Here is a 15,524-nt window from a genome sequence, read left to right on the forward strand (position 1 = left end):
ACCCTGGGTTCAAATGGACCCAGGTTCAAATCTTGTCTCTGCCATTGCCTGGATACATAAATATAGGCAATCTCCCAAGTATCTGAGTCTCAATTTCATAATGCCAACTGTATAGGTTAAAGAAAGATTCTGAGGGGATGCACTTAGCTGCATGCCCTGCGTGGATTTTGGCTCAGTTCTGGCTCTGGGTCCTTGAACTCAGCCCCTAGGAGATCCTGGTCATGAACCTTCACAGAGAACTGTGATAGGGACTCTGAACCAGAAACTTAAGCCCAGTGGCGCCCACCCTGGCTGCACGCTGGGGTCACCTAGGGCGCTTTAAAGAACACAGATGCCCAGGGAGAGTCTGATGTAATGCACTTGGGATGCAGCCTGGGCATTAGAATTTCTAGACACTCCCAGGTGGTTCTAAGGTGCAGCCAAAGTTGAGGAGCATGGCTTTATCTCAGGGGGTTGAATTAAAACCCCCACATTTATTCCCAAGGAATGAGATCCACTCAGACAACGTGCCTTTAGGCAGCCTCTCAGACCAGCTGATTTTTCTTTTTCTAATTTGGTTCGACGAACATTAATTTATTTAGTGAGCACCTACTGTGTTTCTGGCACTCTGTTACTCACTGAACAAGCATGGTTCCTACCCTCCACTAAGGTGGTACCTGGGTGACCATTTCAAACTATACTTGAGAGGACTGTGGGGAAAATGGGGAGGAAAAAATCATGCCCAGATTGGGAGATGGGCAGCAAAGAGGGATCCCACATGAACTGTGACTTGAAAAACTGAGTAGTAACTGGCCTGGCAGAGATGCAGAAGGAGGAAGGGTCGCCCAGGAGTCTGGATCAGCATGAGCCAATGTGTGAAGCATCAAGAGGAAAGGGACAAAATGAGCAGGGGGATTACGTACAGGCAGGTCTCTGTGACAGGAGGACAAAGGGCAGGAGAGGAAACCAGGTAGTAGAGGCTTTACAGCCATGCCAGGATCCCGGGCCATTGCATTTCAGGCACTAGGGAGCCACAGAAGGCTTCAGGTTAAGAGGCAGCTTTTATCCTGTGCAACAGTACTCAGAGTGCGGCTGCTGTTGAGTGCTGGGAAGGTGGGTCATCCAGAAAAGGAAAATGCCTTTGGCAATTTTTCCCCAAGCAATTTTATTCCATTCCCTTCCATCATGTAGGAACTTGAAGTGATCCAGAAACCATCACTGCCATGGTAACGGTAAGAGAAACAAACAATGCACGCATTGTAGAAAATTGTCCATAAAGGCTGTTTATTTTTCATACCATTATTTTAATAGGTAGGGATGGCAGGGATGGGATGGGGAACAGCAGGCTTTAATGGTGCTGCTAACATTGCCTTTTCTTGAAACGACTTGAGATGCTCACAGACATTCAGACATTGCCACTTAGATCATGTCTCTGGCGGAGAACTCCCGCTGGTTTAGAATCTTACTGCTGGGAAGCATCACCTGTTCCCAGAACTGAAAGGAAATGTGGTCAAGTGGTTATAAACTCTAGCCGAAGGTCAGACAGCCCTGGGTTTGAGTCTCTATTCTGTCACGGATTGGTGACTGTTGACAAATTTCATCACCCTTCTGAGCCTCTGTTTACTCATCGGCAAAGTGGAAATTCATTCATTCATTCACTTATTCGATCAATCAGTGTTGGGCAGGACTTCACTGAAAACTTCCAAGGTGCTTTGGGCTGGAAAAGGTTCTTGTTTTCACAGAAGTCAGAATCTAGGGGGAGAACACAGATAATACACCTTAAAACGCATAAGGAAATAAGAAAGATGATTTTTAGAGAGTGATAAGAAATCCTAAGAAGAACTTAAAACTGAGGAAGTTCTCTCTGAGGAGATGGGGTTCTGTTTGACCACAGGATGAGCATGAGCCATCTGTGTACCTATCAGGAGGAAGTGCCTTCCAGGCAGGGGAACAGCAAGCACCAAAAATGAGAGGTCTGGGTTTGGAATGTTTGCAGCCGGAGCTTTGTAAAGGGGAGCACAAGAAAAGATCAGAGAGGGGCCAGATCTGGAGGGTCCTCTAGGCTAGGGGAGGAGTTTGGGTTATAACGCTACAACCTCCTAGGGTGGTTGTGAGAATTAAGCGAAATAGCAAATGGTAAACTCCAGGCAGCTGCTTTAAAAAGTCAGCTTTTATTCTTTCCAGGATAGCTGCAGTAGAACCCATCGTGTCTTGGCTATGGAAGCTATTACCCTAGAATGATCAACCTTCAGACCTGGGAGGGCTTTAAGAGATCATTTTTCCTAATTATTTTCCTTTTTCATATGGATGATTAAGGGTCAGAGAGGGCAAGGGACTTACAGACATCGCAGAGGAGTCAGTGGGGCAGTCTCAGGGCATTCTGACTTCCGTTCACTCTCCCTTGGGCTTCTGGACTCAAGCCCACCCATGATTTCTAAAGAGTAATTCCTTGGCCTCTGTTCCTGCTGATGCCAAGTGATATTTCCCCCTGGGGAACAGTGTGGGGTAATGGAAGAACACAGACCCTTTGAGCCTCAGATGGTCCTCAGACATTAGTCTTCTCTTCTCCCCACCCTCCTGTCCTCCTGGGGAACAAAGGCTGGGCTTTGGCTGGGGAGCTGGAAAAAGGTCAGGATACGGTTCAGCAGGGACCTGACACAGCCCCAGTACTTCAATAGCCCATACTGAAGAGAGAGGCGAGATTAGAGAGGAAGGTAAAGGGCTAAGGGGATGTTTCCCCAGTTGAACAACGCAGTTCCACCTTGGTTAATTCTGAGCAAGGCAAATCACGTGGAAAATGAGTTAGATTGACTGGCCTGGGGGTTTTAATGATTCTACACCCTTAACCCCAAATGGACATCCCTTGGGTTTGAGGCATATCTAAATACACTTAATAAATCCTAATAGAGAAGAGTTTTTTATGGCCTGTGGGCTGTGTTTTTCACTTACAATCTGCATAATACCTCATAGTTCCTCCTGCTTATTAATCACCTACTACAGGATGGGTACCTGGTTCAGCACTGAACATGCATCCCATCTCTTACCATCACGAGAGACCTAAGCTTAATATCCCTCACTTCATACAGACAAGGACCTAAGCTTAATATCTCTCGCTTCATACAGACAAGGAAACAGGTTCAGAAGTGGCACATCTAGGAAGGAGTTCTGACTCATTCACACTCGGGTATGTCTGACTCCAAAGGACAGACAATCCTGATGATTCTAAATGATACAGGTGCTCAAAGGACAGCTTAGAACAGCCCACAGGTGTATAATCTTATGCCAGTATAGGCTATTTATTCTTTATGGTCTGAAAAACATGTGTATCACAGTTTATAATGCCAACAGAGTATATAAATATACACAGTGCCTTTAATTGATTTTTTTTCTCACCTTTGAGACTCAAACACATAAACCCAGGAAAATCTCCCGACTGGGTTTGACTTGGGGGAGGGGGTCCCATCAGATCCTGTATGTTTGTCCCTCTGCCTTTCAGCCTCCTTCCTATTCCTGACAGTGCACTGGTTTTCTTTTTTGTCCTGCCAGACAAGCCTCTGGGGAATGCAAATCCATCTTGCAGGCTCACTTTGTATTCTGTAAACTTTCAGTTCGAAAATAAAAGCATTGTCTCACTGTTGAATCTTTGCTGTGCAACGGGCATTTCTCAAGAGCCAGAGCAGGTGATAGAGACAGAGCAAGCATTTCCAGGGAAACCAAAGAGGCATAATTGCTTCTTTCCAGGTAATGTGGACGCATTGCATGGGGGCAGCTGCGTCACAGTTGATCATTCCCTTGTTAGCATCAGACAAGAGGGCTACGATTGCCACAGGCTTCCTGCATGGGGCCGCAAGGCTCATCTTATGAAAACCGGCTTGAAAACCCATGATGAGATGCTGCTTGGATGCTCTGCCTGCCCTTCAAAGATCCAGGGCAGGTTTGTCTCCTGGAATAGATTCTTTGCTGGGACTTTTTTTTCTTTTCCTTTTTAATCTTTCCCTCTCTTTCAAGACATCTCATTTCATATTTCATTTCTACTCCAAGACAAAAGATTTTTTTCTCTTTTTTTTCCTCCAGTGATAAAGACTGTTCCAATACCAGATGTTCCTGAGGGAGAAATTGATGCTGGGTTTGGGTGGGGCAAGACTGAAAATAAAATTGACACTTCCTGTGTGGCATGTTGATGGAGAGAGTAATTACTGAGTATAGTCTTCCTGGTGCCCTCAAAACCAAGCCCCTGATTAATGATTTTCATAAATAAAAAAATGGCATCACAGAAATGATGACAATGGCTACCATTGAATGCAACAGCCATTTTTCAGTCTCAGAGCCTAGCACTTGCTATGTCCTTCATTTAGAACGTGGTCCTCCCCAAATCTTCACCTGTTTACCTTTTGTCTATCGTTCACTCTGCCTAAACATCTCCTAGTCTGGGAGGCCATCCCTCCCCTGTCACTCAAAAGGAACAAGCCTCCTTTACTCTCAACTCATCCTGCCTTATCTTCCTCATAGAACTGAGAGCTTTTTGAAATTCTTATTAAGGCTTTACTGTCTCTTCTCACCTGACAAGACAGGCCCCAGAGAGCAGGGACTTTGTTTTGTTCATCTGTGTATTTCCAGTGCCTGGAACAGGGTCTGGCACATAGAAGGTGCTCCAGAAATATTTGTCAAAAGAATGAATAGATGAATGAATGAATGGATAGAGGGATGGAGAGTTTACTATATGTGTATTATCCTAAGTGCTTTATAATGATAGTCTCATTTAATCTTAAATGGCACCTTTCATTGAAACAGTTTCAGAGAGGTTAAGACAGTTGTTCAAGGTCACACAGCTGTTAGTAGAAGAGAAATAATTCACATTCGGATCTGTCAGGATTCAAAGCCCACCTTTAACCACTCTGCTGTTCTGCTTCCACTAGCATAGGTCATTAATCTTGGAAAGGATTTGGGCACTCATGTTGCCAGACTTCACTATACTACCAGCTCTACAGAACAAGAGAGCTTGCATGGAATTTGGCACTGAGTAGCCACTCAATAAATAGTAGATGCTCAAATAATATTTGTAGATAGATGGATGAATGTGTGGGTGGATGAGTGGATGGATAGGTGGATGTAAGATAGAGGAATGCATGGATGGACAGATAGATGGGTAGATAAGGATACAGAGTGCCAGAGAGGCTTGTGACTCACCCAAGATCACACAGCATGTCAGCAGAAAAGAGATCAGAACTCAGGACTCCTATCCCAATACTCTCTGGCTCATAACACCAAACATTTGAGAATGAAACTGAGAGTTTTCCTTACAGTTTGCACTGGGCTAAATGCTCTAGTTTATCAGATCAAGGAGTGCCCTCTGTAAGCCTATAAAATAAGTGTTGTTGTATCCCCTCCTGTCACAGTGATATTATTATCCACTTGTGTCAATTACTCCACATGGTGTTATTTTTATCCCTACTCCTCAGAAGAGGAAAATAAAGCTCAGAGAGGTTAAAGAATGTGGGCTTCTTGCCCAGCAGGAAGAGGTGAGGCTAAATGTAACCTTTTGTCTCCACTGGACTCATTCTAGCTGTATAAGAGCAGCTTTATCAAGTGACAGCATATAAAGTAGACAGAGTTGTGAGCACACATCATTTGCTTTGCAGAGAATCTGGGATTCTTTCCCCAGCAGCAGTGGTAGCAGAAAGTCCACTCTGACACCAGAATCGAGGCCAGAAGTGCCCAGGGGTTATAGCACAAGCCTGGACAAAAGGTAGACCAAGAACATGCTACTGAGCAATCACTTTGCCTCCCTGAACCTCAGTTTCCTCATCTGTGATATGGGTATCAAAACTGTACTGGGGGAAGATTTTTGTCTACAAGCTGCTTGCTCTGGTCCCTTGCAGACTTCTATTCCTATCATGGTATTTTTTCTTGAAAAAAAGAAAAAAAAGGCCTAGAGAATATTGCTCCTAGAGAATCCCCTTATATTTCCACCATCACGATTTCAGATTCCTGGGTCTGTGACTCATTCTCTCAGGACTTTTCTCTGTGCTCCCTGGGAAAGAGCACACTGAGATGCAATGGGTTCTCACTCTGGGCTCAGACCTGGCATCGAATTCCCATCAAGTGACCTCAGCTGGGTTGTAAGAGTCCCTAGGGCTTAGGGACCTAGTTGTCAGATGGAGACAATAACACCTCACTGTCAGGATCGTTACCTCATTATAGCACCTGACAAACAGTAGATGCTTACATTAATTTCCTTGCTTCCAGGTGTGGAGCTGGCCTATCTCTTTGTTTTTCTCTCCCTCACTTTCTCCCTTTCCCTCCATCTTGCTTGCTTATTTACGTTTCCATTCAACAAGTATCACTGCGCGCCTGCTGTATGCTAGCACTGCAGAGGCCCTGTGTGGGTGGTGATGAGCAAAGCAGGCAAGGCCACCCCTTACAGAGCTCCCAGCGCCAGCCAGCAAAGCATGGATGCTTCATCTTCCCCAAAGGAGAATTCAGCTCTTGGACACTGTGTACCTCAGCCTCCCTCTTTATCAAAACCAATTGGCTTTACTGCCAGCAATGGAAACTTCCTACAGCCAAACACTGGGTTTTACTGGGGGCTCTCAGTCACTCAGCCTGATGCAGATCTGGACCTGCAGTAAATACTCTGCGCAAGAGCATTGAATGAATGAGAGGCAGGGAAGCTTTGGGTGTGGCTAGTAGACCAGAGTGCTCCCTCTCCCTTCCTGTCCTCCCCCAACCAGAAGGCACCTCCCCCATCCATTCCTTATAGGGACTCCCAGCTCCTCCACTCTGCTAAAGACGTATTCCTCCTCACTGCTGCCTACAACCTTCCCTCCATCTGCTCCCTCTGCTCAGGCTGCAACGTGTAGACAGTGTGGCAAGGTGGAGTGGGGAGAGGGAGAGCTTCTAAATTGGGGTGAGAGGCCTGGGAAGCTGGCTGGGTCTGCAAAGGTCATCCACACAGTCTGCAGGAGTGGGTGCAAGCTTGGTCAATGCCTGTCCCCAAGTGTCTGCCTGTCTCCCCTATCTATTGTCCCTCACCACCTCTGTTTGTGGAGAAAAGACAAGTTGCCCAGAGAATCAGGGCCAGGCAAGAGCAGAGAATAGGCCTTGAACTCTGGCTCAACTGGGGGAAAGGAATACAGCGGGGCTAAAGGGCTGAGCTGACAGGAAGCCTTGGCTAGCTCTGGTGCCCCGTTAACAATGGGAACGTGAGAAAAGGCGCTCAGATTTAGACCGTGGATACATTTTAATTTAGAGTCCCAGGTTGGGCTTCAGAGTGTAGGAAGCCCCCTGGTATTGGACGTACAATTTTTTGGCCATTTTGTATTGTTCTGGGGAGATCGACAGCTTTCATCAGATGCCTGGAGTTTGAGACTTTCTGGGTTGTGAGGACTCGCTTTGGAACCACGGAGGGCTGTCCGGAGAGAGGGCTGAAATACAGCGGAGAAGGGATGAAACTGGGATCTCCGCGGAAGGCTGAGCAATGGAAAGCCCCAGGCTGCTTGCAGGCTGAGGGCTGTGCTCCTTTCGAGGCCTCCATCTCATGGTCTGGAAAATGGTCAGGACGCTCTCCAGCCTCGCCAGCGCTGGGCTGCCATGAGCATCCGCCAAGAGGAAACGCTTCAGCCCACAGGACGCAAGGGGAATTGGCGTTAAACTTTGCAGGGCCGACGGGCCGGCAGCCAGAGGAGGAGGCTGGCACCTGGGGCGCGGCCGGCCCCTCTCGCTCGCTGCCCGCCCGCCCCCTCCCTTCCTCCCCGCACTTGCTCGGCAAAGACTCGGCCCCAGCCCCCTCCCTCCTCCCGCTCGTTCCACGCTCGCTCGCTCGCTCGCCGGCTCCTCCTCACTCGCCGCCCGCGCCCGGCGCAGCACGGCCAGAGCGTTCGCCGGGCTGAGCGCACGTCCGCCCAGGGAGCTCCAGCGGCTGCCCCGGCCCACGGCCCCCTCCCTGGCTCCCACCTGCCCTTCCTCGCTTGCTGCCTCCCTCCATCCCCGGCTCCCGTGCCGTCCGCCCGCCCCGCAGCCCGCGGCTCCGCGCCCCCCGCAGCCGCGATGCCCGCGGCCCGGCCGCCCGCCGCGGGACTCGGCGGGATCGCGCTGTTCCTCGCTCTGCTCCTGGGAAGCCCCGCGGCAGCTCCAGCAGGAGGTAAGCGCCCGGAGGGGCGGGGCGGAAGAGGGGGCAAAGTTGCCACGAGTGCGGGGCGGCTGGGGGTCCTGGCTGACCCGGAGGACTAAGTCAAGGTCTGCCGGGGGCGGCTGCCCAAATTCAGGACTAGGAACCTTGTCCCCTTGGCCCGGGCTGATGGGAGTGTGGAGGCGGGGATGTGTCTGAAGGACTCGGGCTCTTTCTCGCCTCGGCTGCGGGCTTCCTTTCTGCCTTCCCGGCTCTGGGGCTGACTCCCCTTTGCAGCCCCAGAGACTCTCCTTGGAGTGGGGTTGCCTCCAAATCCCAGATTCCCGGAGCTCTCTGCAACCGCACCCGGGGCTGGGTGCCAGATAATTCTCAACCTTTCGGGGAGAGGACGAGAAGGGGGGCAGCTGACCCGCCCTGCAACTATGGACTAGACTCAAAACAGTGCGTCTGGGGGTCGTCACAGCGCCGCGCCCTCCCAGTCCCTAGCCTTTTTTTTGCCTCAGGCTGCTCGGAGGGACCTGGTCCCCGGACAATCCCAGCCAAGTGTTTGGAAGCTAAACTTGGGTGTGGCTTTCGCCTGGAGGCCGTTGGAGGGGGCTCAGGGTTCTCAGAACTTAGCGGGGGAGGGAGAGGCGATGTGAGGTCACAGGCGGCAACCTGAGCGGACACCCCGCTTTTTTCTTCCTTTGACTGCCTGGTGTCTCTAACACTGTTATGAATTTTGCCGGGGGGGGGGGATGGGGAGATGGGGGTGTGGGGGTGCTAGTTTAACCCCACACGTGCTCGCGGCTTGGTAAAGGGGGGAGGGGCCCAAGTTGAGCTGAGGATGGAGACTCCTTCTTCCCAGACCTGGAGATGCACCCTCTCTCCTCCACCCCGCTGAGGTCCCCCAGGAAAAGTTGTCGCGTGTGGGTAGGTGGGTGGGGGGTTGAGATAGAGAGAGGTGTTAACTCATCCAAAGCTAACCCCAAGAGGTTCGAGGGTTTGATCAGGCCCCTAGAAGACCCAAGAGTGGAGGGAAGCGTGGGTGGACCACCTGACCTCTCCTTTTGAAAAGGTACAGCTCGAGTTCCCAGTAAGTCGCTTCTCACATGGGATAAAGCAGGCAGTTGCAGGGTTTGCCCAGGCTGAAAATAAGCTGGAGGGCTCACACTCTATCCATCTGGAGCCCTGTCTCTGATTTGGACCATCTTGAGCTCAAAGTAGGTGCAAGCAGTACCCCTTCTCCCTGGAGAGTTCTGGACCCTCATCCATACCTGCTTTCAGCACCAAAGGCCTCGGACAGCGCTCGTGGGCCCTGGTTTTGGGTGCCCATCCCTTCAACTCTTCCCCACCACCTGGAGTGCCCTCTTCAGGCATTTGATTCCCCCACCCCCTTCCCTTTAAATGTGGAGCCTGGAGTGAAGAGAGAAGGAAATAATTCATCACCTTTTGTTTAACAAACCATATCATTAAAGACCCCCCACCCTTTTATGAGGCAGTAATATTCACAATTTACACCAGGTCTGGATAATTTCTCTGGGAAAGATTGGGGGTAAAGAACTGACTTAAATAAATTGTTTCCACCACAGCATGCCCTTTCTTAATTAGCTGTCTATTCCAACAATGGCTTGGTGGCCTTGAACAGAGTCCAGATCTCCCTCCCTCAGCCCCCTTTTGAATGTGTTGTGACTAAAACATACAAAAAGAAGCTGAATCTACCCAGTGGTTTGCTGGCTTTTCTAAAGTGATTCTACCTCTGAGATTTGCACTCTCCAGTATACCACCCTCTAGGAAAAATGTCTTAATGGCAAATATTGAATTGTCATCCAAGACAAGGATTTCATATCCTGCTTCCTTCCCTGGCTTCAAACACAAAACATGTGTGCGTGTTTTAATTTTTAACACATGCTATTTTTCCAACTGCTGAACTCTTTAGCTAGCCAGCATATATTTTTAATTAACTTCAGGTCACCACGAAATTAAAGTCAACCGATGTACTACTTGAGAAGCCTCATTAATAACGGTGTGGTTCTGACTCTGAGATTCAAGAGTCATAAGAAGGGAGTGAAGGTAGCCAATGAGCTTTTGGAAACCATTCCGCAATACATTCTGTTTTTAATGTGGAGCCCAACTTCCCACTAATGTCAGTTGGAGAACCCTTCATCTAATTCATTGTTGCAAGCCGGTCCGTTTGCGGTACAGTGAGGAGATTTGTAAATACAGTACTTGAAAGAAACTTGTTGCTAAATTCTTATGCGGGTCACGTGATTCTCTGGACCATTTTGCTGTAAGGCATGAATACGTATAAAGTATAACTTGTTTTTGAAGAGGCTTCTTATTGTCTAAGATGTGCACGTGGGGAATAATTGTAGCTACGTGCTAAGACTGCAGAGCCCGTGTGTAATTTCTTTTCTTTTTCTTTGAATTAATAAACTCAATGTTGCTTAATAAGACTCAAATTTGCCACCTCTTCCAGTCTCTAATGTATTGTTGTTAGACTCACTTAGAGACTGTTTTCATTATGGACTGGCATTTTTTTGTCTGTGGCGTTTTAGTCGCCCCTGCAAGGGCCACCTTATTGAAGTCCGATGGATTCTTGCCTTCACGTGGCTCAGGTGGACATTCGGAAAATAATGTTCTATTCTTTTCCTCCCTCTTACAAGGCAGAAGGGTATTTCCTGATCAAAATGGCTTGTTTTCTAGTCACGCTTATGCATTCATTCCTGATATTCAAAAAGCTATTCCAAAAGGCTCAAAGTACTACTGGTCCTCCCTCTTACGTGGTCCTCAATTTCTGCAACATGCCATTGGTGCAGACATCCACTAGGGGCGCTCAAAGCTACAGTTGGTGATTGTGGGCAGAAGAGCTGAGTCCTGACCTTTGGAACCACCAAGTGCGTGCAATGCCAAAGGTCAGCAGAACAGAGCTCTCCTATTTCTAAGTGAGAAGTTATTTGATGATGTTTGACATATGCCATGAAAAAGAGGGAGGGAAAGGTGAAAAGAGGGAGCAAGAATACGCCAAGAAAGTCGCTAAAATAGATTCCAACTGCCCTTTTTATACCAATTTGAGGTTTCCTACATAGACCCAAATTGAAAAACACCAAAGAGGCCATGGCAAGGCTTTTCTGAGGAGTCTGACTAGCCAGGCACTGGAACTATATTTATAGGGTTCCAGAAAAGAAGTATGTGACTTTGGAGTCTGACCTGGGTCAGGTCCAGCGCCATTGTTTATGAATGTGTGACCTTCGGCAGGACGATCTTTTCTGAGCCTCCGTTTCACCACCTCTGGAATGGGGGTGGGGTGTGGATTAATGGTCTCAGCCTGGAAGGATGGTTGCAGTGATTGCAAAACATTCGTAAAGCATCTGGCACATAATAGATACTCAGGTTTACTCCCTTTTCTTCCCTACTTTCCAAGAGCAAATTGCTCCTACTAGGCAGTGCCTGGAAGGTAGATCCTTGAAGTTGGTGTGAAGGAAATGTTGGCATAAATATATCCAGATAATTTGGGCCAAAGCAGAAGGATTGGAGGTAGGGTGACGAATAGGCCCCAGGTGAAACATTTTCATCGTCTGGCACAGACTCTTTCTTTTCCAACTCTCATACTGTATCTCTTGGAACCTCAATATTACCACCTGGAGGCAGAGTTCATTGTACTGGAGACAGAGGATGGCAGACTAGTGGTTAGAAGGAAGACCTAAGAAGAGAGTCTCCTGAAAGACAGTTATCTTTTCATTCATTCATTTAGCATTTACCGAGCACTTTCTATGCATGCAATGGGCCCCCGTGTTGGGTGCTGGAGACCCAGAATAATATGATGAGGCCCCTATCCCAGTAATGGCAGATTTGCGAGAAAGATCTGCAGATAAATCACCCACATCCACACTGTGTGATCCGTGCTTTGGGAGGGAGAGATCAGGGTGTGAGGATCTCATAGGTGGGTGTGTTTAATTCTGGCCAGAGATAGTCAATGAAGGCTTCCCTAAGTTGGTAGCGCCTGAGCTGGTCCTCAAGGAATGTGACAGGTACCAGCAGCCACAGGGGAGAGTTCCAAGATGGGGCAGTCAAGATCCTGAAGAAGGCCTCACTTTTGGAGGACATCACACACCTGTGGAATTGGGAAAACAGGAGCGAGTGGGCGGGGAATGCGGGCACGCATGTACACACGCAAACTCACACGTGAGAAAGATAGAAAAATCCTGGGACCCGCCCTTCTTCTTTGCGGTCCCCTGGACTTAGCGGGGCCAAGGAGATGAGAGCTGGAACAAAGGCTTGTCAGCCGCGGTGTTCACTGTTGTCCACTAGAGGTTGTGGTGACACCGGTGGAATCCTCTGCAAAGACAGCCAGGCCCAGATGCGGAGCACAGGTGACAGGCAGCTCAGAGCCCTGGGTAAATACTGCTTTACAGGATTTGCCTATTTGTATAATCCTTGGGTTACTGTGGTTCCTCGGAAGAAACCCTTTGGTGGTGGTGAAGGTGGAGTTGGGGGAAGGGAACAGGGCTGCTTTTAGGGGAGGGTAAAAAGAAGATGAATGGGGATGAGGTCAGTGGGCCCATGAGATATAATTTACTATATCATGGCTGGCACTGTGTTTTCATGATGAAAATAGCATTTGTTGAGTGTTGATTTCATTCCAAGCTTCGTGGTAAGTGGTTTATATAGATTTGTTCAGCGCACTCTCACAGCAGCCCCAGGAGATATTTGTAGTTATTGTCTTTCTTTCATCATCTGTGAAGTAGAAGTACAGAGAGGTTAAGCAGTACATCAAAAGTCACAAAGCCAAGAAGTGGTTGCAGGCAGGCGTCAAACCCAAGCCTGAGCCAGAATCCTTTAACACCACGCCCCACTACTGTCTCTTACTTCTACCTTTCCCCAAGCTCAGGTGTAGATTCTATGGACACAAGAGCGGGGCCAGTAAATATTTGTCAGGTGTGCCGACGAGCATTCCTGGCATCTCATAAGCACCCAAGTAAAACTGGTCAAATTGAAGTGAATCATAAAGTAAAATAGGCTCCAATTAATGAGTAGGCAATTGATTCATAATCACTATCTCTAATGAGTACTTAATATAGGTCCAGCCTTCACATGGGTTATTTTATTTAGTCTTCACAATTTCTCTCCATTTTATGGATGAGGAAACCAAGGCTTAGTGAAGCTGTTATCAATTCAGGAGGCTCACAGTTGTCAGGAAGTTTCAGAGGTAGGCCTGGAATCCAGGTAGTCTGGCTGTTGAATTTGTGAACTTGACCGCTGGGCATAGTGCCTTCCAAGCTGGGTCCTGCTGTATTTCCAAATGAAATGTGTGCAGAAGGTGCCTTCATTATTACCATGTAACCAGGCCAGGCAGGTCCAAACTCTAGCTCACCCAATTCCAAAGACTGACAAGACAGAAACCAAAATCAACTAGGATTTTCTCAAGCTCTTAATAGCTCTCAAAAAAGAAAAAAGAAAAAAGCATAGGAGTTATTCTTTCCAGGCAGGGAAAGGAGACCTCATGGAAGAGGGTGAGCGATTACAGCAAGTTCACTGGTTGGTTTTGAGAGTGTGGCTCTTCGTTTGTAATTTCTCATGTTCCCAGACCACTTGACCATTCATGGAGAATTCACAGTATAGAAGATTGACTTCTGTAAGCCCCCAAGTTCAGTACCTAAGCTCCACCATCTCCTAGCCATGAGCCTCAGTTTTTCCATCTGTAAAATGGATCACAATAACCACTACCCCATACACAAAGCTGTCCTCCCAGGGCTGGGATGAGACACAAGATGCTCTATGTCTGCCAGAATATCAAGCTTCAGGGAGGTTAGTGCTGGCTCAGAAGGCTGAAGACCCCAAACATTCCCATGTGTTTCTGTGTGGTCTTGTTGTCAGAATGACAAAATGTTACACGGCTCTTTGCTATTAAGTGAAGGCTACTCTGCACCAGAGGGCTGTCCCCAGAGTACTCTCTATTCACTCATTTGATTTTCACTCAACCCTATCAGATGATGTCACTCACTAGATGTTAGGAGACTGAGGCTTGGAAAAGCATAGGTGCCATGGCCATGAATGATGGAGTCAGGATTCAAACCTAAGACTGTTGGATTCCAAAGCTCAGGTTTGTTCTGGATGCTAGGGTACAAGAATATAATTATCACATAGCAAAGGCCGGGTGAAGAGCAGATGCAAACCCAGAATTCAAGGCAGTGTGATTGACCTCTGGAAGGGGAGGTGTTTCCTCACCCAGTGGCAAATGCCAAGTTCTCAAGGCAGATCACAAGGAGGAGAAACAGTTCCCAACCTTCCAAACCCATGCTGATGGCATCTGGGTGAGGCATCCTTCCTGCCTTATTTATGCTGATCCTTCAACCTGGACTGTCATCCTAAGAGGTTGTAAAGCTGAAGGAGTTCAGAGAGGACCAAATTAAATTCTCAGCTGGCTGGTTTAGCAGTATGATCTTGAGCTCTTTGCTTTAGCGTTCTGAGCCTATTCTGGCCTGATATATAAAATGGGAGGATTATGTCTCCCTTGTAAGATTGTTAAGAATAGTCAGTGTGTATAGATAGTGTAGCCCATAGCAAACACTTAATAAAAAGTTGCTATTATTAGCAATAATATAGCAACCTCATGAACTTCTATTCATCCTTCAAAACCCAGTCCCTAGTTGGATTTTTCTATAAGACTTGCTCCTTCCTCTTTTATCTTTATACCAGTTATGACTGATCTTCTGCTTCTCCCCTCAACATGTTCTATTCCCCTATTATGGGTAACTTGTGCACTCTAATGCCTCCCTCCAACTAGACAATGAACTTTTCAAAAACCTAAGCTGAATCTTACTCATCCATACCCTCTCACCCTGACTCTAACCCAGCGTAAGTGCACTTACTCTGTTAAATTACCTTTCATCATAATCTCAGTGATGAGGTGGTAGAGTCCTGGGGTCGGAATTTAATTCCCAACTTTCTCTCCTACATCTGTGTGGTCTTAGGCAGCCTCTATGAGTGTTGGTTCCTTATCTGAAAAAAATGGGACCAATCATAGCATCCTCCTCATAGGATTGCCAAGAGGAAAATCAATGAGATGATAGATGTGAAATCACTGAAGAATTGTACAAAAAGGAAAAGGAGAAAGAGAAATTATAAAGTGAGAAAGGAGAGAAGTTTTGTAAAGAGAAAAAAACCACCTTTGTGCAGACCCAGAACCACAAGACGGACCATTCAGTGAGTGCTTGCTCAAGGCATCTTTCTTTCCAAAGGGAATATCCATTGCAGTTATTTACGCTGTGGCTTAGCTCATTTCAAATTAGGAACTTTCTGGACACAACACTGGTTGTTGTAGAATCTGCCTTTTCTTGGGTCTCTGGCAGCTGCAAAAAGAGCAAAATGCCCAACTGAAAACTGGGCAAGAATAGCAACGTGAATTTAAAAACCCAGGCTTTAGAGTCAGAACAAC

The 15,524-nt window shown here is 47.6% G+C and overlaps 1 protein-coding gene across 1 annotated transcript in view; it reads left to right on the forward strand.

The window, feature by feature from the left end:
- Positions 1-1,202: 1,202 nt before the first annotated feature.
- Positions 1,203-15,524, forward strand: part of SEZ6L (seizure related 6 homolog like) — a 205,430-nt gene continuing 191,108 nt past the window's right edge. The window contains exons 1-2 of the mRNA XM_013983000.3: positions 1,203-1,211; positions 7,639-8,119. Of these exons, the coding sequence (XP_013838454.3) occupies positions 1,203-1,211; positions 7,639-8,119 (490 nt within the window). The remainder of the gene's footprint in view (positions 1,212-7,638; positions 8,120-15,524) is intronic.

The sequence above is a fragment of the Sus scrofa genome, chromosome 14, assembly GCF_054392235.1.
Source record: "Sus scrofa isolate SSC_HxYL_T2T_F1_AM1 chromosome 14, Sscrofa_HxYL_maternal_Yorkshire_Landrace_v2.0, whole genome shotgun sequence".
NCBI classification, from domain to species: Eukaryota; Metazoa; Chordata; class Mammalia; order Artiodactyla; family Suidae; genus Sus; species Sus scrofa.